At 38.8% G+C, this 24659-nt stretch overlaps 2 protein-coding genes across 4 annotated transcripts; both read right to left on the bottom strand.

Annotated features, from left to right (window-relative positions):
• Window positions 1-1536: 1536 nt before the first annotated feature.
• akap8l (A kinase (PRKA) anchor protein 8-like) lies at window positions 1537-12860 on the bottom strand. The gene is made up of 13 exons (XM_042485347.1): window positions 12760-12860; window positions 10693-10731; window positions 10333-10558; window positions 7516-8119; window positions 6860-6974; window positions 6253-6302; window positions 5762-5792; window positions 5535-5640; window positions 5153-5294; window positions 4245-4350; window positions 3982-4112; window positions 3607-3702; window positions 1537-2635 (listed from the first exon to the last, which is right to left on the bottom strand). Exons 1-13 carry the CDS (start codon window positions 12782-12784, stop codon window positions 2198-2200), a joined length of 2109 nt encoding a protein of 702 aa, XP_042341281.1. The 5' UTR covers window positions 12785-12860; the 3' UTR covers window positions 1537-2197.
• Window positions 12861-14693: 1833 nt separating this feature from the next.
• Window positions 14694-24270, bottom strand: LOC121941469 (sialoadhesin-like). Of its 3 annotated transcripts, XM_042484261.1 has the most exons (11): window positions 23437-24270; window positions 23028-23095; window positions 21818-22111; window positions 21505-21738; window positions 19803-19907; window positions 19497-19712; window positions 17567-17908; window positions 16571-16825; window positions 15657-15741; window positions 15466-15523; window positions 14694-15390 (listed from the first exon to the last, which is right to left on the bottom strand). In XM_042484261.1, the coding sequence occupies exons 2-11, from the start codon at window positions 23077-23079 to the stop codon at window positions 15289-15291; spliced, it is 1743 nt and encodes a 580-aa protein (XP_042340195.1). In that variant the 5' UTR covers window positions 23080-23095; window positions 23437-24270; the 3' UTR covers window positions 14694-15288. The 3 variants fall into 3 exon arrangements, with proteins under 3 accessions (XP_042340195.1, XP_042340197.1, XP_042340198.1); XM_042484263.1 differs by lacking the exon at window positions 23437-24270 and having other exon boundaries at window positions 23028-23323; XM_042484264.1 differs by lacking the exons at window positions 19497-19712; window positions 19803-19907.
• Between the last annotated feature and the right edge of the window lie 389 nt (window positions 24271-24659).

The following is a 24659-nucleotide window of genomic DNA, read 5'->3' as shown; positions in this document are numbered from 1 at the left end:
GGTGTTGGATGAACATGGATTATGGTATGTGTTGCACTGGTTTGAAGTACTACTTATTATTATTTTCTTTTTTTCTCTATCTTGTCAACAATGTAAATATGTTGCATATAGAATATTGTGTATTTTTTTTTTGTATGAGATGGAAGCAAATAATTTTATTTTCAGTAACTAATGGAGAAGGGGTAGGATTTCACAAGTTTTTACTTCCTCCCACTCCTTTTGGGATATGTGTGTATGTTTGTGTACAACTATGTTATATCCTTATTATATTTCATTCTATTTTTTTAACATATACAAAATAAATAAAGTTCAAATTCAAATTCTTTGTTTAATAAAATGATGTACAATCCGAGGAGCATCACATTACAGATGAAATAGGGAGAAAATTAACATAAGTGCATCAAGAAATTGAAAGTATTGAATCCTTAAAGTAATTCCAGTAATTCCCCTATTGTCATGCATGCTGGTTAAATAGAACAAATAGTTTATTTTTGGCAACATTTTAAGGAGACATGGAATGAAGTGATTTTGATAAAATATCACTATTTTTTGAGAAACTGTTTGACTTACATAATGAAAATCAATGATAGTTTCAGTTTGACAGTTTATGGCTGTCATAACCGGTGTTAATTTTGGCAATTTAAAAAAAAATACAACCATTTAAAATTTGCGTGTCCCTCTCCAAAGCCAAAAAAAACACAAACAGAAGTCCTTCACCAGTGCTTAAATATATATATATATGATGAAAGATTTAGTGTAGCGTACACGTTTAATGGAAATTTTCTTTACCATACTGATAAGTGAGATATTTATGAGGCAGCAGTCAGTAATGCCATTGAACATTATTGAGAAAACAATATTCGTTAGTGTTGATATGACTGGACCAGATGGATTTGGTATGCCATCTTGTGGTCAAGAATGGTGCAAAAATCAAAAAAGCTGTCATGAATAGATATTTAATAAACACCTGTATTAATGTAAAGTAACATCACACCAGGAACCTTCTGTGGATGTAAATGCTGTCACTGCCAACTGCAAGCAGAAATGTGGTAAACATTGTGCCTGAGGTTATTTTTTTATCACAGCAACATCTCACAAATCACTTCTTAAAACTCATTTTTATTGACTTGTTTTTATGTAATGTAATCTTTATTTTTTAAAAATTTTTTATTACCTTTTTATTTTGTTGTTATATTTGTTTTGGTCTAGATTTGTTTTTATGTATAATGGCATCTTCAATTAAACATTCTTTGACCTCTTGTACCTTTTTTATTAACTCTACCATAATTTTTTCTCGCTTATGTTTGACCTTTTGTTGTCGCCTTCTGATTATTCATCTCTGCTTTGCAAACTTTTTTTAAAAGTGCTGTATGAATAAAGTTATTATTATACTGAGGTAGTGTTTACCATTTAACTGAACAAAGCTTTGAACTTTTGACACTGATGGTGTCAGGTTGGTGGCCAGTCTAACTACAGTTTGAACTCTTACACTGACTTCAATCAAGCAAATGGCATTAAAAAACAGCAATAAAGCAGTGATTTATCCAACATGTTTATTTCTTACTCAGAGTGAACCAAGTTTGTTACGTGATTGATATCCATTCGAAATATGTCACTTATTCTACAGACAGTCCCCTTGCTGATCTCAATCACCCAATCTGTAGAATAAAAAGCCTACCTGTTCTTGATTTTACCAAAAGGTTGGAAAAAATCACCATCAATACTGGAAAAGGACAGAAAGCTATGACATCATGTAAACTCTGATAAGAAAAAAAAGGACAATATCTCTTAACTTTACAATACTCAAGAGTTCTTAAACAATTCTAAACAACTTAATCCAGAAACGAAAGGCACACAAAAAAGCATTAAGAGGAATAGTTTGACGTTTTGGGAAATACTGTCTATTTACACCTCCAAAGAGAGTTGTGATCATACATCAGTTAGTGTAACCCTTTTTTATTCTTCTCACTTAACAAAAGGAATAAGAGTATTTCCCAAAATGGGGAGCTATTACTTTAACAAAAATGAAATGAAACTCAGTAATTAGACAGTGGAAACAGGGGGGGGAGGTAAGTGTTAGTTTTTTTTTTTTTTTTATATGCCTGGTAATGAGGTGGGTTGTATGGGATTTCGGGGGGGCATCGAGTGGTCCTGACAGATGTTAAGGTCGAAGAGTCACACACACAGGGTGCAAAAGTCATTCATCATTCTTTCCTTCCTCCTCTGCCTCTGCTGCCTCTAATCCCTCCTCGTCTTCCAGCTCAGCCTGTAACCCCTCTTCGCCAATCTCATCGTGCACCACATATCCCTCCTCTTCCTCCTCCCCCTCTTCTCCGACTTCAAAACCTTCCTCCTCTTCCAGATCCCCCTGTTCCTCTTCTCCCTCCTGTCCCTCCTCTCCATCCATTCCCAGCTCCTCCTCCATCTTTTCCTCCTTTGCTGCTGCTGCTTCTTCTTCTTCACCCTCGACCACCTCGTGGCTCGTCTCCCCCTCAGCCAGAGACTCGTCCTTGACTGCTGCTGCCTCTGTCTGGCCGTCTGCCGTCTCCTCGGTTACGTCCATACCAGACACGTCCATCACCATGGAGTCCTCATGATCCTGGTCGTCTTGGTTACCAGTGAAGGGGTTTTCACCCTGACAAGGAAAAAACATTTATATGTGCATTTGTTTGTCTACGAGCTCTTGTTTTTATGATTAGTTAGACTGAAATCTGCTACCTGTTCTGATTTTGGGGTTTTCCCCTTATTTTTATCGTTTTATATAGCATTTTTGTGCTTGTAAAAGGTCTCCTAATTAATAAAGCCCATAGTCCAAGCCAAAGGGAGCTCTCTCTCCCTCAGAGGACTCTGCTCCTACGCTGACTGAAACAGATCATCTGAGTTTCAGTGTTTACTTCTGTAACTTGGTGATGTCACAATGTAACAAACACAATGTGCATAGAGAGAACTGGCTAACCAATTAGAGCAGATTGGGCTTCTCGGGAGGCGGGACATAAGCTCAGACAGACTGTTTCAGACAGAGGTGCTGAAGCAATGGGCAGTAGGAGAAACTGTGATCATACCTAAAGAACAGGTAGGTGGCATATCGAGGCTATATTCACAAATTTAACAGGCAGTGTAAAGAGCATTAGAGACTATATCTGAAAACTCTGCACAAAAGCTCATCTTTCACTTGTGGCTTGATGATCCATGGACGCGTACAGAAAAACCCAACATAGACCTGACTCGAAAACTGAATTCCAGTTCTTGCAGAACGTTCTGTTTCCCTGTTAAATACAATACTACTACATAGTGCCTTTCACAATATAGTAATAATACGGTATTCAAATGATTCTGAATGACCTCATTATTTCTTTCACAATGTCAAGCGATTTTTAGAATCAAAGCCACTATAACTGGGTAAGAGCACTTGAGTCAAAGTGTGTTGTCATTACACTAGTGTGCGGTGCATGCTAGTTTCAACTGCACTGTGCTTGAAAACATGCAATGACGCTGTGACCACAAACTCTTAAATCCATTTACACAGCAAGAGCACTGATAAATTTGGTATCAACTGTTTATATCGTAGGTTTTCAGTGCTAGCTCATACCCTTACACTGTACTTACCTTGAGGTAGCTCTCCAGCTTCTTGCCAATGAGTTTGTGGTTGAGGATGCTACGAGCGACTGACAGACTGGCCCTCTTTGACTGCTCCATCATACCCTTGAATCACAGAGAGAAGAGTCTCAAGTCATACACAGGACAGAGTGCAAACATCATTACAATACGTCATCCACCACCGGCTATATGTGTGTTACACCATAGCCCAGTTAAAGATCCTCACACATCACATACAAGGAGTGTTACAGTTCTTTGTTGCCGTCTTCTCTTCTTTTTTTTTTTTTTCATTTTTACAAATCAGTCGGAAGAAGAAAGGGTAATTACACCTTATTAAAATATTTCAATTGATATAATTATCAGTTTAGGGGCAATCTGCCGTACCTTCCGGTTGTAGTTGTGGTCTGGAGACTTGATGTGTTTCTGTATCAGGTGGGGCTGCATGGGAATGAAAAGGTCGCATGCTGCACAGTGGGCGGCTTCAACTTTTCTCATGAAGTGCTCCATACCGAGCTCTACACAGACAGCGGGAAATATCGGCAATGAGCAGTCACTTACATTCTTCTCTTCTTGCAAATGCACGCACACGCACGCACACACACACGCACGCACGCACGCACGCACGCACAACTCTTGCTGCTGCTTACCTCTGGTGAGGTCCTGCTCTTTGTACACCTGGCAGATGGCAGCGCTGTGGTTTTCCAACTGGCTTACCCTCTGCTCCGTCTTTTTGAACTTGTTCTGCAAATACTCCTACAACAACAAAACCATATTGGTTTTATGAGTTTACAGTGACTCAGGTGACCCAATCGCATGGACAAACACAATGACCCCTAAATAATACATGCATACATTTTTCAAACTAGTTTTTTACTCCTGTGTCCTTTATTCTTGTGCAAACAGTTATGATCTTATAATTTTGAATTATAATTGTATAGCTGGTCATTTCCTTTTAGCGGGGCTTCGTTAGTTGTAACTTCTCATCAAAAGGAAGAAAAAAATACACCATTGTTAGCTTAAAATATAATGGATTTAATACAATAACATGGCAATTTAAACTAACTGCGGAAAATTTGATTATTTCTGTTCAGGCTCACAGGCAAAACTGCAGATATTGAGGGAGAAACTGCTGAGATGAGTAAATCCGATGTGGAAATTCTGATCTGAGGACAGTCCTATCCCGTGTATCACCTAAATAACTATACTCCTATTATAGTGTATTAACAATAGCCGCATTTAAGCTGTCTGTTCAAGGCGGGAATATCACGCAGTTATGCTGCCTCGCTGTTCTGTTCTTTATTTTGACTGCGGGATGGCGTAATGCAGTGTATAGTCACACACTGGAGGGGAATGATGCCACTTTCAGTTGTTTCTGTATAAAAGTGCAGGGGCAGTATAAAGGGGGGACGTCATTGTGGGTCTGTAGCGCGAACTCTCTGTATAAGCGGCTAATGAGCATGACCCTTAAGATTTAACCCATAATTCTAAAACACAGTACCCCAAAGCATTGTTAGTATTTAAGTGTATAAAATAAGTATTGATAAATGTCAGTCACCTGAAGGAAGTCTGTAGTGGGCTTGGACAGCTGGCCCGAAAGAAACTTGAAGTGGTCTTTGTGGAAGCGACTCTCAAGATGAGTTTCCATTTCCTCCTTGTAGAACGAACGGAACTTGCACACAGAGCAGGCAAACATCACCCTGAAGGGAAAAAAAGGCCCATCACAAAAAGGAAAAGATTATGACACCAAGTCGGATAATAATACAAATTACTACGTAATCATACACAGTGGTTGCAACAAAACCATGGATGTGATAATTTATCGAGACAAAACAATCAACAAATCCCACAAACAATAAGAAAGAAAGAAGACAGATGAAAGAGGGTGAAGAAGGAAAGCTTCACCCAGGAGTCAGGAGTTTTCGTGTATATCCTCTCACCTTTCCAGGAAGCCCCTCCTCTTCCTCATTTTTGGGTGTCTCTCCTGACTTGGGGTTGAGGTCTGTTTGCCTTGTGGACTTTTCTTCTCCTCCTGTTTGGGTGAAGCTAAGCACAAGAACAAAATCAGAAGTTAGGCATGCTCTGGTTTCCACTGACAAAGTATGTGATGTCATGAAAGGACAAAAAAAAAAAAGAAAAAAATTAGCGAGGAGCAACTGAAGCTTACCTTGATCTCCATCTGTATCAGGTTTTGTCTCCTGTGAAGAAGAGTATCCTATTACACATTTCCTTTAGCAAAATGCATTGACAATTTGTAACGAGTTACATCTTTCATCTAAAATCAAAACAGTTTGAATCAGCTACATCACCTGTACGCCAAATAAAAGTCCCTCTCAACTAAAAAAATTAACTGATGAGGAAAAGGCTCCTTAACAGAAGAACAGACAGAAGTGTGCTTATTTTAGCCTTCTTTGTCACCGCTGGCTCAGTTAGTCTTTTATGCAATGAAACCCGAGCTGTTACAGAACAACATAATCTCTTCCTCATTTGCATTAATTACATTTGACGAGACACAGTGGTTTTCAATTAAATAAAGTGATTCTGTGGTTTATTCATGGGGGTAAATTATACATCCCCGCTGGGCTGATGTAGCACAGTAAGACCAAGAGAACAAGACAAAAAAAAAGAGTTCCTGTCACAAAAACTCAATCTACTTACTGCAGCTTCAGTTTTTGGTTCATTGCCGTCACCATTTTTCTCAGGTTGCTCTATGGAAACAGAGCACATCAACATCAGGCCAAAATGCATATAGAAATTAGGGATGCACATCAATACCAGCACATCATCTGTACTGACAGATATTAGGTTTAAAACGAAATATCAAAATCAGCTGACATGCTGATTTCTGCTAAAATCACTAATTGATATTTTATTCTATTTATTTACTTTAAGATTATTTTTGGGGCTTTTTATGCCTTGATTGCATAGCAATGACAGTTTAAGCATGCAGCAAAAAGGCTGCTGCGGTTGAGACACAGCCTCTTTACATGGGGCGCCCGCTCTATCGAGTGAGCTAGTGGGTGCCCCGATTTTTTTTTTTCAGTTGATACTGACCATGTACAAAACATCAACCATAAGTTCAAGTATTTTTCTTATTTTGCACAATGAATGAATGTTAAATTCATTGAAAACCATTGTATTTCATGTCTCCATCTGCTGGTGGGCCATCACTATAAGAGTGTGAATAATATGATGTTAAGTCCACTACGACTTGATGATTAAGTGGATACATTGATATCAGTACATCAAGACTTTGCTGACGTACCCTGAGTATCCTCTGACCCAGCAGTCTCCGTCTTGTTCATCTTTGACTCAGGCTCATCAGCTTCACTGGGAGTCTGCTTTCTCTTTTTCTGGACATCCCGCTGTGGCTTCACTTGCTGCAGTAAAAAAAAAAAGTCTGTATGCACTCACAGATAAATTCATGATTTAAAATAACATGTGGCCAATACAACCTGATTTTATCAACACGTTTAGAGTTCTAGATTTAATGCTTGTCAAACCCAATTAGGAGACTTGATATGTCTTTCTTTTCTGTGAATTCCCCCAATTATTAGTGTTAGCCTTATCTTTAAGACTACCCAGGAGTGGGGCAAAAGAAAAGAAATCAAGATAAAATCCACAAAATGAAATCATTCAATGAGTGACAGAGTTGTCACTTGCCTTTACTGTACAAAAGGGGCGCTTCCATGCGGTATTTCTGACCACATTAAATAAGGGCTGGGCGGAGTTAGAAGGGCAAGTGATATACAGAACGTGTGTCGGGATTATTTATGACAAATTGCTTTGCATGGCTCACAGCAGGTCCTAGCGCTTAGGGCTGACTTGCCAGTTGGTTGGGGAAAGAAAAAGGAGGGAATCAGAAAGGGCGTAACTTCTGCCCAGTGTCTGAGGAGGTCTTATCTGGCTGGAGGTACTTACTTTGTTGAGGGGTCTCTTGCGGCCTCGCTGGCGGCCAGCCCGTGGGCCCCCTCCAAAATGCCTCCCAGGAAAGTCGTGAGGCCCTTGAGTGGAACCCTGATGGAAGCCCCCACTCTCAGGGTACATGCGGTTAGACAGGAGGGATGGGAGCTTGCCTCTACCACCTCCTGGAGAGTGGCCGCGGTGGGACTGGCCACCGCTACCACTTCCCCGTCCGCCTCCGCCTAATGGAGTGGGGTCAGACCTGCGGTTTCCAAACCCTCCTCCAGCTCCTCGACCCCCGGTACTTCCACCCCTTCTGGGGGAACGTCGGCCTGCTCCGGCCCATCCTCCACCTCCAGAACCTCCTCCCTGGCCACTGTTGAAGGGCTCCCTCATATTCTGTCGCATTTTAGCGACTCCATAGGAAGAGGAGGGGCTGTCAAAGCCTCCTCCTCCCCCTAGCCCCATTCCCCCTCCGAAGCCCGAGCCTCCTCGCTGACTCATCAGCATGTTGTCCTCACGGCCATTGCCATAACCATAGCTACTGCCGCCAGATCTGTAGAGATCTCGGGAGGAGGTGAGAGCAGAGGTGCGCGAGTCGAATGACTCGTAGTGGTCATACCTGTGGGAGGGAGGGAGAGGGTTGATAGAGAAGAGCAGAGAGCAAGGGAGGCAGGGAGGGCTGTCAGGTTTGGATTTCTCCACCTGCTTTTCCGTCTCCTCCGTGGTCTCGCTTTCTCCTTTTGCTTTCTTGTCACTCCCAGCTTTATTTCAGAAACCACATTAGATCAGAAATGGATGATCAAGTTAACACTCTGCTTGTGGTCTTTTATGACATAGTAATGATTTTTCTCTTATCATTTAAGTTTATAGAAACTCATCCAACCACATTCTTTGTTGGAGATCAAACAGTATCCTGCAGATTAGGAAAAATGCAGTTTCTTAGGCTGAGAAACCTTAAACAGACATGACCATGTTCCATCAGAACCAGTAATGTCTTGAGACATGTGCAAGAGGTGAAATATCCGGACAAGTGACTGGATTATGGTGAATACTCAAGGGGATGAAACATAAACTGGGGCTTATTTTCTGTGGGTAGAGTGTTTTTGTAGATAGAGCAGGCAGCTTTCCATAAACACTTGAGCTTGACAACATGAAAATCAAGCTAACGTCTGTAAACTCATCTCTCTTGCGTAACCTAAAGCCAGAACACAGGGTTAGGTCACATGGAGGATGAGAGAAACGTGTGGGAACAAATAAAAACAAAGGCAAGACAGAGGCAATGTTCACCAGGTGCTAGGTAAGGATGGACTGGCTTCGTGTGCAAATGTAAAAGTTGGTCTGTAATTGCACCTCTGATGAGGGGGTCATGCATTTTCATGACGTCTAAGTATTTCAGGAATCACAACATTTTCTTCCCGGCAGTCAGACAAACCACAACGAAACAAATGGGGAGCAAAGCCGCATACGCTGAGGCATTCAAATGCAACCTATGAGCAACTCTCACTCTTATCATCACAAACAGGAGCTTAAGCATACACATGGTCACCAAGGCTGAGTGTGAAGAGCAAGTAAATGCCTTAGCAGCAGGCCTAAACAGCCCAATTTACTCTAGAAACCAAACCAATGCAAAATAATAACAACCAAGTTTCCAACCACAGTGACATGGATATTGTTTTAATTCTTTTACATATATTTGACTTGTTTGATGTTTAGATTACCAAGAGCATCAGAAGGCCTGAGCATATTCTTATAATCACAACGAAATGTGAATCAAGACATCTACTGAATCTTTTTCAGATTCAGGCATGCGGCAGCTTTCGGAGACACTGAGTATGTTTACATGCACAAAATAGTCCAGTTTTTGCCCTTACTTTGAAAAAGGCAATATTTCTATGAAGCTGTTCACACGGCTATTGAAAATGATCATCCCACTATCCCACTTATCTGATCGCAGCCATGCATACTCAAGACTAAAGTGCCCCAACACATTGCTTAGCACGGCAAAATACGGTTAAGTAGAACAGCTGGAGCTGCTTGTCCTTTTACTTCTTCGCAAAAAAGTTTTTTTTTTTTAAATATATAGTTTCATACCGGTGGTGGACTTGTTGGACCAAGCAAGCTTTAGTTCAACTTCCCTCTTGAAAAGGTTGGTGTTGGCCACATTATTGTTAGGTTATGTGAAATTCATCATTTTGCAGGTTTTAAAACATCTTGCTAAAGGCCTACAGTTGAAAATTAGCCCGATGGCTAACACAAGCACATTTAGAGAAATGTTGGCTGTTTGTTGTCTTTATTAATTAAATTGAATAAATGATATTTGCGCAATAATCTGTTGCTATCCAAGTCCTTAACAATGTTTAAAAACAGGTGTGTTTCTCTTTCCGACCAGAAAAGTGGGATTTTTTCCATTAACAGACAAGACATCATGTCCGAAACTGCAGTAAAAACCTCGGTTGAGATGCATATTCCAAATTGGCTGAATATATGTCGAACTAATGCTCATAAAACCTGAATAATATCTGCATTTCCCACATTTCTCAATCAAAACCGCTTAATTTGTAAAAAGGCCTAATTCAGAAGGTTTAAACAGAACATGCTGTTTAAATGACCCGCACCAACGGAAGAATACAGTCATTTTCTGAATTCATATTCTGAATAACAGAGGAATACTGGTGTGCATGTAACCGTAGCCACTGTCTTGTTTTGTGATATCTAACTAAACATAAAAGACACGACTTGAAAATGTAATACTCTTACTACCGCGGATGTGTGTTCGTCGTATCTGACTGTTGACGATAGTATGGATCAGAAAAAGGGAAAATTATATATTACCTGTCACCTCGAGACCCTTTCAACCCCCCCTCCAACTGAGTGAGCATGTCCAAGCGCTGGTTAATCTTGGCAATGACTGCATCTGCATGTGTGCCTGTGGATGAGAGCAGGGACGCTCCTGAGAGACCTCTCTTCATGTGGCCTCCTCCTCCTCCTCCCCCATAGCCCCCAAGCCCAGACATTGAGTCCTTGTAACCACCACCATACAGGTCAAAGCCACCTGAACCTAACAGAGTGAGGAATTGTAAGGTATTAATGTGACCACCAGTGAAAAAAAGACCTTGACAGCAGCCATGCAATCTTATATAAAGTTTAGGTGTCTTTGTATCAACAGTGCTAAAGCATCACTCATTTCCTCACCTCTGCTGCCTGACCCGCCACCGCCCCAACTGGAGTAACCTACAAAAGGAGAGAAAACAGTGATAAGAGTAAAATGAAAAGAAATAGAATCGAATATTGAACCTCAACAGCCAAGGCATGTAATTACCCCTCGGATGATATACAGACGGGGAAATAAGTTTTCAGCAGGTCAACATGTTTTTCATTCAACAAAATTTTTTAGTGCAGCTATTCGCATGAAAGTTATACCAGACATTGATATTAACTCAATAAAACCTGTGCAATTTTTTTTTAAAAAAAGTAACAAAAATTGTAAAATCTGTAGGATTCAGCAGGGCCTGCTGGTGAATCTTGATCTTTTAAGTTTAAGTCTAGTGATTGACTGGGTCATTGAAACACCTTTATTTTGGTTCCTCTGGAACCAACAGCCATCCTCCTTTGCAAAATATTTTGAAACGTTGTCCTACTCGAAATCCACCAGCGTCTCAAGCGATTCTCAACAGATTCTACTCAAAATTTCCCACTTCATAGAAATTGATCTTCACTTGATAATTTGGATTCTACTGGTACCATGAGAAGAGGAACTGCTTAATATCATAATACTTTCACCTCCAAACATCAAAGATGTATGGTTTTCTTAGGGTCATGTAAAAAGGCATTTCTCCTCCAAACATGGTGCCCTGTGTTGGTGCCCAAAAGTTTGATTTTTGTCTCGTCTTACCATATTACATTCTTCCAGTAATCTATAGGCCTATCTAAATGTCAAGTAGCACATTTCAAATGAGGTTTTGGACAATATGCACCATGAACAACGATATAAAACATGTGGCAAAGAAGGATGTCTAATCGTCCCAGAGGAACTGAAGTAAAGGTGTTTGAATGACTCAGTCAATCACCACACAATTGAACATTTGTGGTAGAAACTGAAAATCAAGACTCACCAACAGGCCCCAAAGAATATTACAGTATTTAGGACGGCCTGTGTAAAAAGATGGACCAAAATCTCATCTGAACACTGTGAGAGATTAGACTCTTCATACATGAAGCATCTTGAAACTGGCACTGCAAACAAAGGCGTCTCCACATGGTTTTAAATGCATTTCAGCTAGCACATTCAAAACTATGTTTCCCGTATCCTTCTACTTTACTGTATGTAACTTTCTCATGGATTGAAAGTTACAATTTTTAATGTGCATAGTTTTATCGACCAAATATCAATGTCTAAATTTAATGCAAAAAGCTGCATTCAAGTTATGTTTAAAAATAAAATGTTGACGTGTTGAATTCTTATTTGCTCCAACTGCAGCTTTGTGGTCAGTTACACAAATAGTAGGCTTTCAAAAAGCAATGTAAAACAGACTCAACCAGACTTGTAAGTTGATAAAGGGACTGAAAGATGGCCCAGGGGTAGTAACTCTTCAATAGCAAGCCGGCTGGAGTCTCATTAGATCCTCACCACACGATTAATATGTTATCCTTCTGTTTAATGGGTGTAACTCAGCGCAAATAATTCATTTAAACGCATTTGAGACGTGTTAGGGCAATCTAACTTTTGAAAGCAGTTTTAGTGAGGCGGCCATTTTATTAACTTGCCTTTAAAAGTCGGTTATTTCCACACTGACTCCATTTTAGCCGAATTAGCCATGTTATATTGGCATAGTATATAACACACTCTTCAACAGCCCTACAATGGGCCACACAGCCCTTAATGTTAGCATATTAGCAAATAAAACCCTGATGACGACCTGGTGGCTTTTTTCGTTAATGTTAGCTAGCGGGCCTGGTATGCAGTTGACGATTTTTTTTTTCGTTTATTCCTGGATGGATACACTAAACTGAGTATAACAACACCAGAAATATGAATATTAGCTACTTCGCAGCGAGCTAACGATTCTTTGTTTCAGGCTACAGCCGGTTGTGTTGTTGCTAGGAGCGAGCTAAGCAGCTAACAGGCTGGATGTTCAAGGTAACAAAGCGCATGGCTAAATGGAAAACTAACGTAATGATTACATTTAGCGACGGTGAGAGCACCTGCGTCAGTTTTTGGTATTTCACATCACTGCCATGTCAATGTATAGTAAACGTTACCTGAACCGTAGCCTCTGCCGTCCATGGTGATTTATTACGTTGTTAAGGACAATCCGTTCCGTTTAAAAAACGCCAGCTCCGGCAGCAGTTACGCTTAAGGGCAGCTTGTCGTGCGGAGCAAAGACACGACATGCACCCGCCCCCACTCCGTCTTACTCTGCCTGTGATTCGCTTACTCTGATAAACTCAAACCAATCACACTCCTCATGCCTAAATCTGACCAATCCAACGAACGAAGGTAACGCGTACTAGCCAATCAGAGGGAGACTTGGGCGGGTCAAGCCTTCATTAGCCCAAACGGAAAAAAAATGCGTAGGCCTCCAACGCCGACATACGCAAATAAATAAATAAATAAATAAATAAATAAATAAATAAATAAATAAATAAATAAATAAATAAATAAATAAATAAGCAAGCCAAATAAATAAGCAAGCAAGCCTAGGTGTACTACGATTTAAAATTACTCTACATTACAAATAAAACTCCTTAGTTCAAATGTAACTTTTGCAAAAAAGTAAATAAATAAATAAAGTTAATAGATAACAAATAAAATAGATAGATAAATAAATAACAATATTCATAAATGTATATGATATAACATCTCATCATTCTCATTCTCTATATCACTTATATACAATAACCTTAACAATATCCATTCTGTACAATAACATGCTCTCTTCTCTGTGCAATGACAAATAAATAAGTCATAACCCACTTTAAAGTTGCTATTAGTCTCTTATTTATTTATGTATTTATCTATCTTTTCTATCTTCTCTATGTTTTTTTAACTGAAAAAGTTCTTTATTTTAAATTTCCTCCAATAAACCTTCCTTCAGATAATCCGAACTGTTTTTCGGTGCATGTGTGCCTCATATTTTATTGGTTTGTGTCATTGTTTATATTTTAATGCTTGCACTTTTTTAGGGAGTGGCACTTTCAGATCTCACTGTAGCTGTACAACGACAATAAATGCTTTCTATTCTGTTTTAGTCTGGTATGTAATAATAATAATCATAATAATAGTAATAATAATAATAATGCAGATAATGTCAATTGTCAGTCCTATATCAAAGTGTATTTTTGGTTATTGTCTATTATCTAAATATCATATAGATTATTATTAAAGATATGCATTAATACTGAGGTTACATTTCATGTTGCAGCTAGGTGATATTAATATAAAAACAAGAAGCTTAACCTTGCAAAAACAAAAAAAGAAAAAAAAAGGGGGGGGGGTGGGGGGGGGGATTTTCTTGTCAGTCTTATATCAGAGAGCATGATTTAGTAATATTATTACCTGGGTCTTCAACAGGGGGTTAATGATCCCTGGGGGGTCCTCAGTGTTATTGCAGGGCATCATTAAATTATTAATATTTTTTCAAAGTTAAATTTTTCTTTGCAAGAATTTAAATATGTCTGGATACTCTCATAAAGTAGGCATAAGCATGTCAGAATTGTAGCCTACTTGAGCTATTGCAATATCTAATATTCTGTATTCTGTATTCATCTGTATAACACAGTATGTAAAAACAGAAATAGTATCCACATGTATATTCAAAGTATTCCAAATATATATCCAGTATATTTCATTGAGGAAAACAAAGCTATCCAAACACTGAATCCCTTTTTATAGTCAATTATTTGATACAGACAAACCTTGATATCTTTAATACATGACTTACAATAGAGCACATTCTGAAACAACATAATGAAACATCTTTCATTTCTCATCTTCCCTATTAACATGTGGGTGTGTGTTAATATGTGCATGTCCCAAACTATACGGGACAAAGTGTGACTTACAGATAAAGTTAGCAGAGTGTCAGTAAGTCTATAAACAACAGATACATCCAATTGATTAATTAGTAGTTTAAAGGATTGGCCTACATTAAGTGACTGAAATCACAACAAATGAACTGAATGAAGATCTGACGCTGTAATCAGTGACTGTCTGTATTGTAGTTCATCAAAGTTTCCATGAAATTTGCCCTCACACAGTCAGTGGGGCACCTTGACAACTTGGTGGTTTATTGGCAATGTTTTGAGAAAAAAAATTAAGAAATCAGTCTGTTTTTACTCTTTCTGCACAATTACGGTAAAATACATACAATAATATGCGAGGGAGGAAGGAGCAAAAAGGCAAAATGATATATAACAAAATATGAAATTCAATACACATTAGAAATCATCAGATAAACAGGGATAGTGAGATATATATGCCATTAAAACATCAAATATAAAAAGAAAAAGATTTAATCAGAGCAAGAAATTTGTTAGAAAAAAAAACTGAGTAGGCTAAATTTCTCAGATGGTGGTATCAGTATAGAAAACGTACTACTTTTTTTTCCCTTCATGAACGGATGTTTGAATCAGATAAGAGTCTTGTATCCGACCACGTATGGTTGCTAAGGCAGGCTGTTTAGGCATCTTGCACAAGCCTTTTTGTGACCTCCAGGTCAGGCTGTCCAACTCACTGCATTTGGAGACCGTCGTTTATCTGCCCTCCTGCAAAGCCCCATTCATAGACATCTAAAATCTGCAACGCCGATTCACAGAGTCTACCTGCTTCTCTGCTGGACGTGTGCCTGGTGTACAGTTCTTGAGCTTGATGCTCTCATACAGCAAGCCTGCCTAAAGGGCAGAAAAAACAGCTGACAGAGGAAACACCCGGACACACAAGCAGCAATTTCTAGGTTTTGGACTTACCTGCTCAGTTTGCACTTTGTCTCTTTTCTTAGCGGCAGGGCACAGTTTTGTCCTCTTTCTGGATTTTATTGGACATAATGAACAAATTTCCAAGGTTAAAACCTGAATATTTCCACCAACAAGCAAACTTTGAATACATGAAATGAGAGTACAAAAATGGAAATGATAGATCAGATTTTCCAGTCTTTTACCTCACAAGCATGTAGAGGAGATATGCAGCCATCAGTAACAAAACAGTCAGCTTTACTGCATTCAATATCGCTATTGATATCAGAGCTAGAGAAAGATTAATGTGAGATTTGAGTTAGTGGTGCAACATTTGACCGTGTACTTAAATCCCTAATCTGAATTTTCCTGTCTTTACTGATTCTTCATTTTCCTTAAGTTATATAGAAATACAGTGGGTGGGTTAACCCTTTTAAATCTGGGCAAACTGCCTTGATTTCTTTCAAAAACAAGGGAAGGAGGCACTGAGCAATTTAAGGAGAAATGAACCCAAGATTCATAAATTAGCAGTCATGCTAAATCCAGCAAATTTACATTTGTATTTTATAATGTACATTAATATACTATGTCCCTTAAAAAAAAACAACAAACAAAAACTTAGTAAAAACTATAAGAAAATTACTTGGAAACTGACACAAAAGAAAGGGAAAAAAACAAGAGACAATAAAAAAAAAAAAAACAGGGCAAGTAAAAGAATAACACAATAAAATAAATGGCTTGACAAACTGCTTAAAATTTATAATAATTCTTTAAAAATAATTTTAAATAACTAACTATGATATTTATTAATAAAGCTCTCTGGATATTTTTCCCCTGGTGTTTTAAAAACATTTATTTTCTAAATCTATTAATTTCTTGTACTAGGCAGGACATTTCTTGCCAAGTTGCTCATTACCTTTTGCCAGTTTTAAGTTTTATGAAAGAATTCAAGCCAATCTGCTCAGAGTGCAAAGGCTAAAATACCTGTGAAAGGGTCCAGAGAACAGCACAAAAAAGTGATGTTGATCCAAATTGATGTATGTTGCCACAGTGTACTTAAGAAATTAAGACATTTTGCTTTAACTGTAAAAGTGCTTCAAAGTTTTAAAGCCATGCTTACGTTCAACAGTGAGAGTCTCCACAGGTGAGCTGATGTTTTGGAGGTTTTCAGCAGCACAGGAGTAGTTTCCTGCATGTTGACTGCGCACTGGGTACAGAACCAGCTGTTTGTTTTGGCTCTCCGTCAGGGTCAGAGGTCGACCGTTGAAGAACCAGATGTAGTTTGTGTCAGTCAGAGGACAGCTGGTGCTGCAGGTCAGTGTGACTTTCTGGCCTGCTGTCACATCTGCAGCAGGAGTCACTGTCACCTTCAGGACTGAAAGATGGTTAGATAGATCTATTAACAAAAAGACATTTTGTGGACATATTGGATAAACTTGCTTGCAATCATGAAAATACCCGATAGCAATCATTTCAGAGATCATGAGTTTTTTTAAAAAAAACAAAACAAAACAAAACAAAAAATTAATGCCGGGCTCCTATCCAGCACTAAATGTTTGAAAATTCCATATGCTGTTAAATAACTAAAATTGAGCCGTATTTGTGTTATATAATGTTATAGACACTACAGGTGAATAGTGTAAAACTATAGAGGTCAAACTTCCCAAGATGATATTAAGAAAAATTTTTTTTTTCTTATGCAAGTTTTCTGAAATTTTAATGTTTTATTATGCAAATTAGGCATTGTCTAATTAATTATGTGCTTGTTGCATCAATTTCCAGAACTGAAATCTCAACTAAAATCAACACCTACATGACTTTAACTAATTAAATATATGCTAATTTGCATTAATTACAGAACTGATATGTAACATTGGATAAAACCAGGTTTAAAATTAACTTTTTAGAAATACCATTCAAAGGTCTTTACAGTCAACAGCAAAAAAAAAAAAAAAAAAAAAATCATCATGCTTATTTGGAATAAAATGTTACATTTAAAATAATTTATCTTATTCTTATTTTTTAATACTATTATAATATGATGAGAATAAGGTAATAATTTATTAAGAGCAAAATAAAACAAAACACTCTTATAATGTGTTGATAAAGTTATTACCTGTGACAACTAAAGTGACTGTAGGTAAATCACAATGATCCCATCGACGAGCATATTCGTGGAAACCGAATGTGTATTCTGCTGAGTCATTCTTCTTCAGGTTGTTGATTGTCATGGTGCTGTGGTGTTTCATATCGTCATGAAAAGCCACACGATCTGCATCCTGGGTCGGATTTTCAGCAATCTGGTTATCACATCTCATTATTTTGTTCCATAGGCCTGCTTCTGCTTCGCTTATCCAACTGGGCCGTGTGTATTCACTTTCAAAGTTTACTGAGGAACCCTCCAGAGCACAGAGTCTTCTGCTGGCAAAATTCACAGTCAGGCAGTAACTTGAACTGCCTGAAATAGAGATGAAAGATTTTTAGGGACAGCTAAATTTATTCAGAAAAAAAACATATGTTTTTACCTGGTCTCATCTTTTCTTTACACAAATCCTGTACTTTTACACTTTGAACTTTCATTAGTGTATTGGATAAACTGACACACAGTGGTGTCTTCAGTCCTCTGATCACTCAAAGTGTTTTTATATGACAGAGCCACATTTGCTCATAGGTGGCTGAGGCTACCATACAAGGTGCCGCCGGCTCTGTTACATGCATCTCTGATACATGCAGACTCGCAACCCCTTCTCATTCGGAGCTCGTCACATGGTACCGCTCTTCCACATGCAGTGCGCATGGACGGGTCAGATGATAACTCAGTAAGATAGAACAAGTGCCGTTGTTATCAAATGCTGGCAGACAGTTGGATGGCAGCAGGCTTGTCCACATGCAACACGCATGGGTGGCATCATTTGACAACACGGCCGGATGAAAGCAGTCGCAATGACGTAGTCGGAAACCACATAATATAAGGAGCATGAGTGCACTCGTGGGGAGGTGGGTGGGTCCCACAAACAATTGACCTTTCGTGCCGGAATTCGGAGTTCTCTTCCCGTGCGGATGTATGTTTGCTTCTTTTCTGCACCTTAACACGTGCCTCTTTTGCCGAAACCTAACCACCCGCGAGTTTAGTGCCAAATTCTAACCATCCTGACAGTCCGCACTGTTGTGTGAACATAGGGACCATGCCACTTGATCTCACCACATGTGCATTTGTTGACATCAGCTTAAGGACATCCCAGAGCGTAATCAGCTGATGCAGAAGGATGTCTTAAAGATTATAACTTCAAATGGAAAGTCTTGACGGAGTGGCACCATGTGACGAGTTCAGAGAGAGAACATGTTTGGACTGGAGGAGCCAGGAATCAAACTGCCTGTCTTCTGATAAGAGGACAATGTTGCCCGCAACACAAATTGGGAGTAATCAAAGACTTTTTAAAAATGGATGCAGCCCTCATGACATTACCCCTTGGTTTGAAACATGGCAGGACAGCATCAGGTTGCAACGCTCCCTGTGACGATGTAATACAGGAAGCATGAGGGCACCTTTAGGAAGGGTGGTGGATGGGTCCAACAAACCCAGGATTTTGATGCTAAAGTGTTACCTTCCCATCTAAATGTATTTCTTTTTTCCTACACCCTACCATGTGCCTTCTTTCCCTAATACTAACCATCCGTGCCAGCATGTATGTTTGTTTATGTTCTGGTGTTGGTTGCCATGTACTTGTGTTGTCTAAACATAATCACGTGCCACGTCATCCTATCATGTGATTTTGCTGACATCACAGTAGCACCACCCCAGAACGTAAATAGCAGATGCAGAAGGATACCTAAAACATAATAAATAGACGTGGAAGTCCACTGCAAAAGGGCAACATGAGACGAGTTGGGATAAGAATGTTTGAAATGACCAAAAATTCAACTTTATGAATTCTTAGAGCCATCAGAGCTATTGCATTTTCTTGTAAGGTGTTTTCTGTTGTTTTCCGTTGTCTTATGATACATATTTCCAGTTCCAAATGAGCGGTAAGTTGGTTCGTACTCACAGACTTCATTGGAGCGCAGACCTTCATGGCCTTTTACAGCACAGATGAAGGTTCCAGAAAAAAGGCTGTGAAATGTAATGTCTTGATCTTCACAGTGACTGTATAGCTTTTTGTTCCAGTACCACCTAAAGGCTGTTTGAGGGTCAGCCATCGGACAGCTGGTGGTACAGGTCAGTGTTAGGAACAACTTCGATGTAGTATTTTGTATACGTAATTCTGTTGGGAGACGATAAAGACACGTTACATCAGTCACTGTGATCTATTGAGGGTGAGAGGTATGTTTCGAAATGTTTGTGGAAACTTAACCTCTGGGGAAAGTGATGGAGCAAGGTTCATCCACTGATTTCTGCTTATAAGAACACATCCTCCCTTTAGCATAGGTCACGCTAAAGCAGGTCGATGTGACAGAATCTGGAAAAAAAATGGCTTTCAAATTTCTGATTATTGAACCTAATAAGAGAATGTCATCAAATATATCCACTTGCATGAATGCTTGAGTATTTGTTGACATGTTAATGTTCTAGTGTGTAGGGTTTAGGGAGATATACTGGCTGAAATCGAATATAATATACTGAGTGTTTTCTTTTGTGTATAATCACAAAACAAGAATCGTCTGATTTCGATTACCTCACATTGGGTTATCACTGGACGCAGGACAGCCGCGAAATGCACAAGCCACAAGCAAGCCGTTAGCAAATTTGGCAGGAAAACAAACTAAATATTCTATCATGAACAACACAAAGGATAGATTAGACATGATATAAATGATCTGATAATGATAAATGATAAAAAAATTTGCATCGAGTGCTTTCATAATGCTTGTCAGTTGTGTCTAAACCGAGAGGGAGAGAGATGAGCAGACAATTAGAGATGCACACACACACACACACACAGCCAGAGACACCCAAGCAAGCAGGGACAGAGTTGAATCACAGAAGAAGCAAAGGAGAATTGCTGCTAACTGGTGTGGAGAAAATGCTCTACTGGTAAGTACGGCCAAGCGACTACTGACAGGTGGCTGCACAACAATTCGCACATTGGGCGCTTCTGTGTCTAGAGTGAACCTGGCATCAGAATGACCTGTTTACTGGTATATCTGTTCCGTGTTCACAGAGATTACCACGTTGGACAAAACTAACAGTAGCTCTAGATAGGGCCATCCCTGTTTCCACGTCGACCACTGCAGCTGACAGCATCGAAAAAAAGATTTTTTTGTTTTATGTGAAACTGTTTTTTTTACTGATTTGTCATTATAAGACCTCTGTGGATAATTCAGCTTCCAGTAAAAATCTCCTAAAAAAAAGGAAAGTGCTAAGCTAGCAGCCCATCTCTCTGTGTTGGAGAAACACTGATATGTTATGGGAAACTGTGTTATTCAGTGTTTTACAGATTTACAATTCTGGGTCGGAAAATTCAGCTTGCGGTAAAAACCTCTTTAACGTCTGCATCAAAAATGAGGTGAGCACACATTAGCAAGTGCAAACATTGGCATACAGGCCGAACAGCGTTTCAGAAACTGATTTGTAAAGAACGGAGCCCCTCTGGTGACATTAGATGAAAAAAAAAAATGTGTGGCCACGAGATAATAACGCGCGGCCACGAGATAGTTAATGCGTGGCCACGAGATAATAACGTGCGGCCACGAGATAGTTAATGTGTGGCCACGAGATAATAACGCGCGGCCACGAGATAGTTATTGTAGTCATCCCATGCAGACTGTTGCTTTTATCGTTGGACAAGTTTGATTTAATTTCATTTTATTTTAATATAGGAATGAATTACAATGACATACTTAAGTCACTTGCGGCAAGGCATGGGGTAATTCTTAGCAAGAGACACTTAATTCGGCTGCTCAAAATGCATGGGCTTAAGTAAAACCCCCCCCGAACAAGCAACAGTGAAGGAATTCAGCTGGTTGCAATCAGCAATCCTCGCCACTAGATGCCACTAAATCCCCCGTAAATCTTACACACTGGAACTTTAAGCTAGAGGTTTTAACATCACTCACCCACTGAGACTTCAGGTGCTCTCAGATGCTCGTGTCCTTTGACAGCACAGGAGTATGTGACTGCTTCCTCACTGCTGACCAGCTGTTGGTACCAGGGAGACCAGTCCTCATAGAGGAACTCTCCGTTCTTGTACCAGATGTAGACTACAGGATTTTCAGTCAGAGCACAGCTGGTGCTGCACATCAGTGATACTGTGTGCCCCTCTTTGGTGGGAAACACATGTACCTGCAGGTCTGAGATGATGTTGAATTAAATGAGACTTTAGCCACTGATGACAATTTTTGAATGACAGCTAAGCTGGAGCCACTGTACCTGAAACATGGAGCTCAATGTTGTTCTCCCAGCAGCTTTTTGTGTCATCTCTGCAGCAGTAAATATTTTCATCACTCTCACTCAGGTCTTTGATTGTCAGAGTGAAGGTGCTCTCTGCTGATGTGTTATATGTTACATGGTTTCCATCTGCAGAGAGCTCACTCAGAACAGGATTTTTGCCATCCAAGCGTGCAGTGTACCATTTCAGGCTGGAGGGTGGACGTCTAGCTGAGCAGGGCAGATCCACTGTAGAATCCTTTAAGGCACAGATCCTAACTGTTTGTCCCCCAAACCCTGTAAAAGAAGATTAAACACGTGGACAGATTTATACCTTTTAAACATTAGCAGTTTGACATGATATACCGGATTTTGAAGGAATTAGAAGATTTGATTGATTTGATTAGAAGATGTGATGATCTTGAGGACTGATATGTAATTTTCTTCAAACTCTTTATTTCTCTTGCGCAATCGTTCCAAGGTTTGCAATCAGTTTGTATGCTGACGTATTTCTATTTTCCTTGAATAATGGCTACTTTAATTCAAATAAACCAAACAGCAATTCAGACGTCAAAAGTACTATTCACATTTGAAAAGGTTCTGGCCCCAAAAGAAGAAGAATCAAATTTAATCATTGTCCCCACAGTGCTTCATGACACAAAGCCCATGAATACTGTTGGAGCCAAATACCCTTTAATTGAGTTTTCCAATCCAGAAAAGTGACTTTTGATCATCATTAAATCACATTTTAAGCAGGGGCTCTGGGCATCGACCCCAGGAAATCTTACGCATCAAACATTTCAAACTCTGCATTCTGATGAGTTTTTATGCACCAAATTACAGCGGAAATGTCTTTATTTATGTAAAAGAAAACATAAAAATGCACTTAGCCATCTGACTCGACTCAATCAAACCTATTAACATTATGTGGTGTGTTTCTTTATGTTATATGCATTTTGGACTTTCTATTTGGAAAATAAAAAGGTTCATATCATTTATTGCATTTGGAATGCAAAACTATAAAGCTCAGTCTCTGAACCGCTCAGAACGCAGATAAAACCTCATAATTCAAAGGTGGCGAAGTGCAGTTTTAGTCAACAAATTAGTCAAGTCAAATTTTAGTTGTTTTTTTTTGTTTTTTTTACAGATTACAGTTAATAATCGTGCATATAATAGTAAATATCATATATATAGTTTAGAAAATCATTCATACCTGAGGTGCAGAGGATGAAACCCATAAACACACATTCAGCTACCCAAATCATGGCTCCTGTGATTCTTCTGTTTAAAATCAGAAAAAATATTGAACAAAAGTATTTGAACCTGCTTTTTCTGCAATGGGCAAATTATATAACATTAACAATGCAATGAAACTTGTCTTGTTTGCTGATGACACAAATATTCTCTGTTCTGGTTATAATTTAGTGGAACTATTGGAGGAGATCACAACGGAAATAATGAAATCAAAAATATGGTTCACCAGTAACAGTTCTTGTTTGTAAATGCTATTTTGCTCTCCTTGTTTTGTTTTCTTCTGTTTGTTTACTTACTCTTTTACATGTTTACATGTCCAAATTAAAGATTTGAAACAATCAATCAATCAATCAATCAAGGTAACTTACCAAAGCTGAAGGCAGTCTTTTAACAAAGTGAAGGATGAAAAGGACGAAGTGCGGCAGGCAAACAGCAGGCAGATCTGATATTAAAATGTCTCTACCGTCCTCTCTCAGTGATGGGCGGATTCGGCAAACCAACAGTTATGAAATGTCAACGTTTTTGCATCAGATTGCTGCTAATGTTGACATTTTATCGCCTTACACATCACTGTAACCAGAATTTTTTCACTGACAGGAAGCTTAATAAAGTGTTATCGGAGGGGTTTCTGGTGGGGGTTGGGGGGCAGCGGTCACTTCTGGTTTTGTTGTAAGGAGAGAGGGAGGGATCAAGAGTATTTGGAGAAATCTCAAATAATTTTTAATCGAGAGTAGTAGTAGTAGCACTCACAATAATATGAAAAAAAAACCCCAATATCAGCTTGGAAAAACAATAGAAATGATGTGAAACACGATGACAACAAATGTTCAAAATATAAAAATCAAACAAGAAAAGATGATCATTTAACTCTTCAGCATTCGGTGTAGCTAAAAATGTTTCTAAGCATTATGAACAACTTAAATTTACTGGACTACGTATATTCTCTGTCCACTTTCTAAGAAAATACCCTTTTTAGTAATCTCTGGGGAATTTCCACAGGCACAACTGCCAAATATTAACAAAATTCACTTCCTTGCAACTGTTTGCTGCTGCCTCATATTTACTTTCATATCAGCAACATCTGCTAAAATAAGTTTTATCTCCATCTCTGTGGCCAGAACCCATGATGCTTTGCAGAGCAGCAAAGACATGTGAGACAGTGTTTAAAAAACCTTTTTATTAATTTTAGCACACTGTTTATTTCATGTATGTTTTATTATTATTAATATTACTATTGTTGTTTTTATCTTACATTGTCATTTGGTATTCTATTTTTTCATTTTTGTATTAGCCAAATCGATTGATTTTATTTGCCTCAGAGCAGTTAGTTGACAACATTGCTTAAAAAAAATCTATTGAGACCAACCATCTGAACACATTTACAAGATGTCACTCCCTTTGTTGTTATCACACTCAAAGCTTGAACTTGAAGTGAACAATAAAAGTTTGTGTCTTTCTTTTCAATAGTCAAATAATATATTTTATATTGCGTCATACTTTTTTACAGTCATAGAATATAATAAGTGATTTAATAAATGAAGAATTTTGATCAGTCAAATCAGATTGAGCCTGTTCTGTGTAACTGAGAACC

Source organism: Plectropomus leopardus, chromosome 4 (assembly GCF_008729295.1).
Source record: "Plectropomus leopardus isolate mb chromosome 4, YSFRI_Pleo_2.0, whole genome shotgun sequence".
Taxonomy (NCBI): Eukaryota; Metazoa; Chordata; class Actinopteri; order Perciformes; family Serranidae; genus Plectropomus; species Plectropomus leopardus.
The sequence above is the reverse complement of the archived record's forward strand: the minus strand, read 5'-3'. Positions and strand labels throughout refer to the sequence as shown.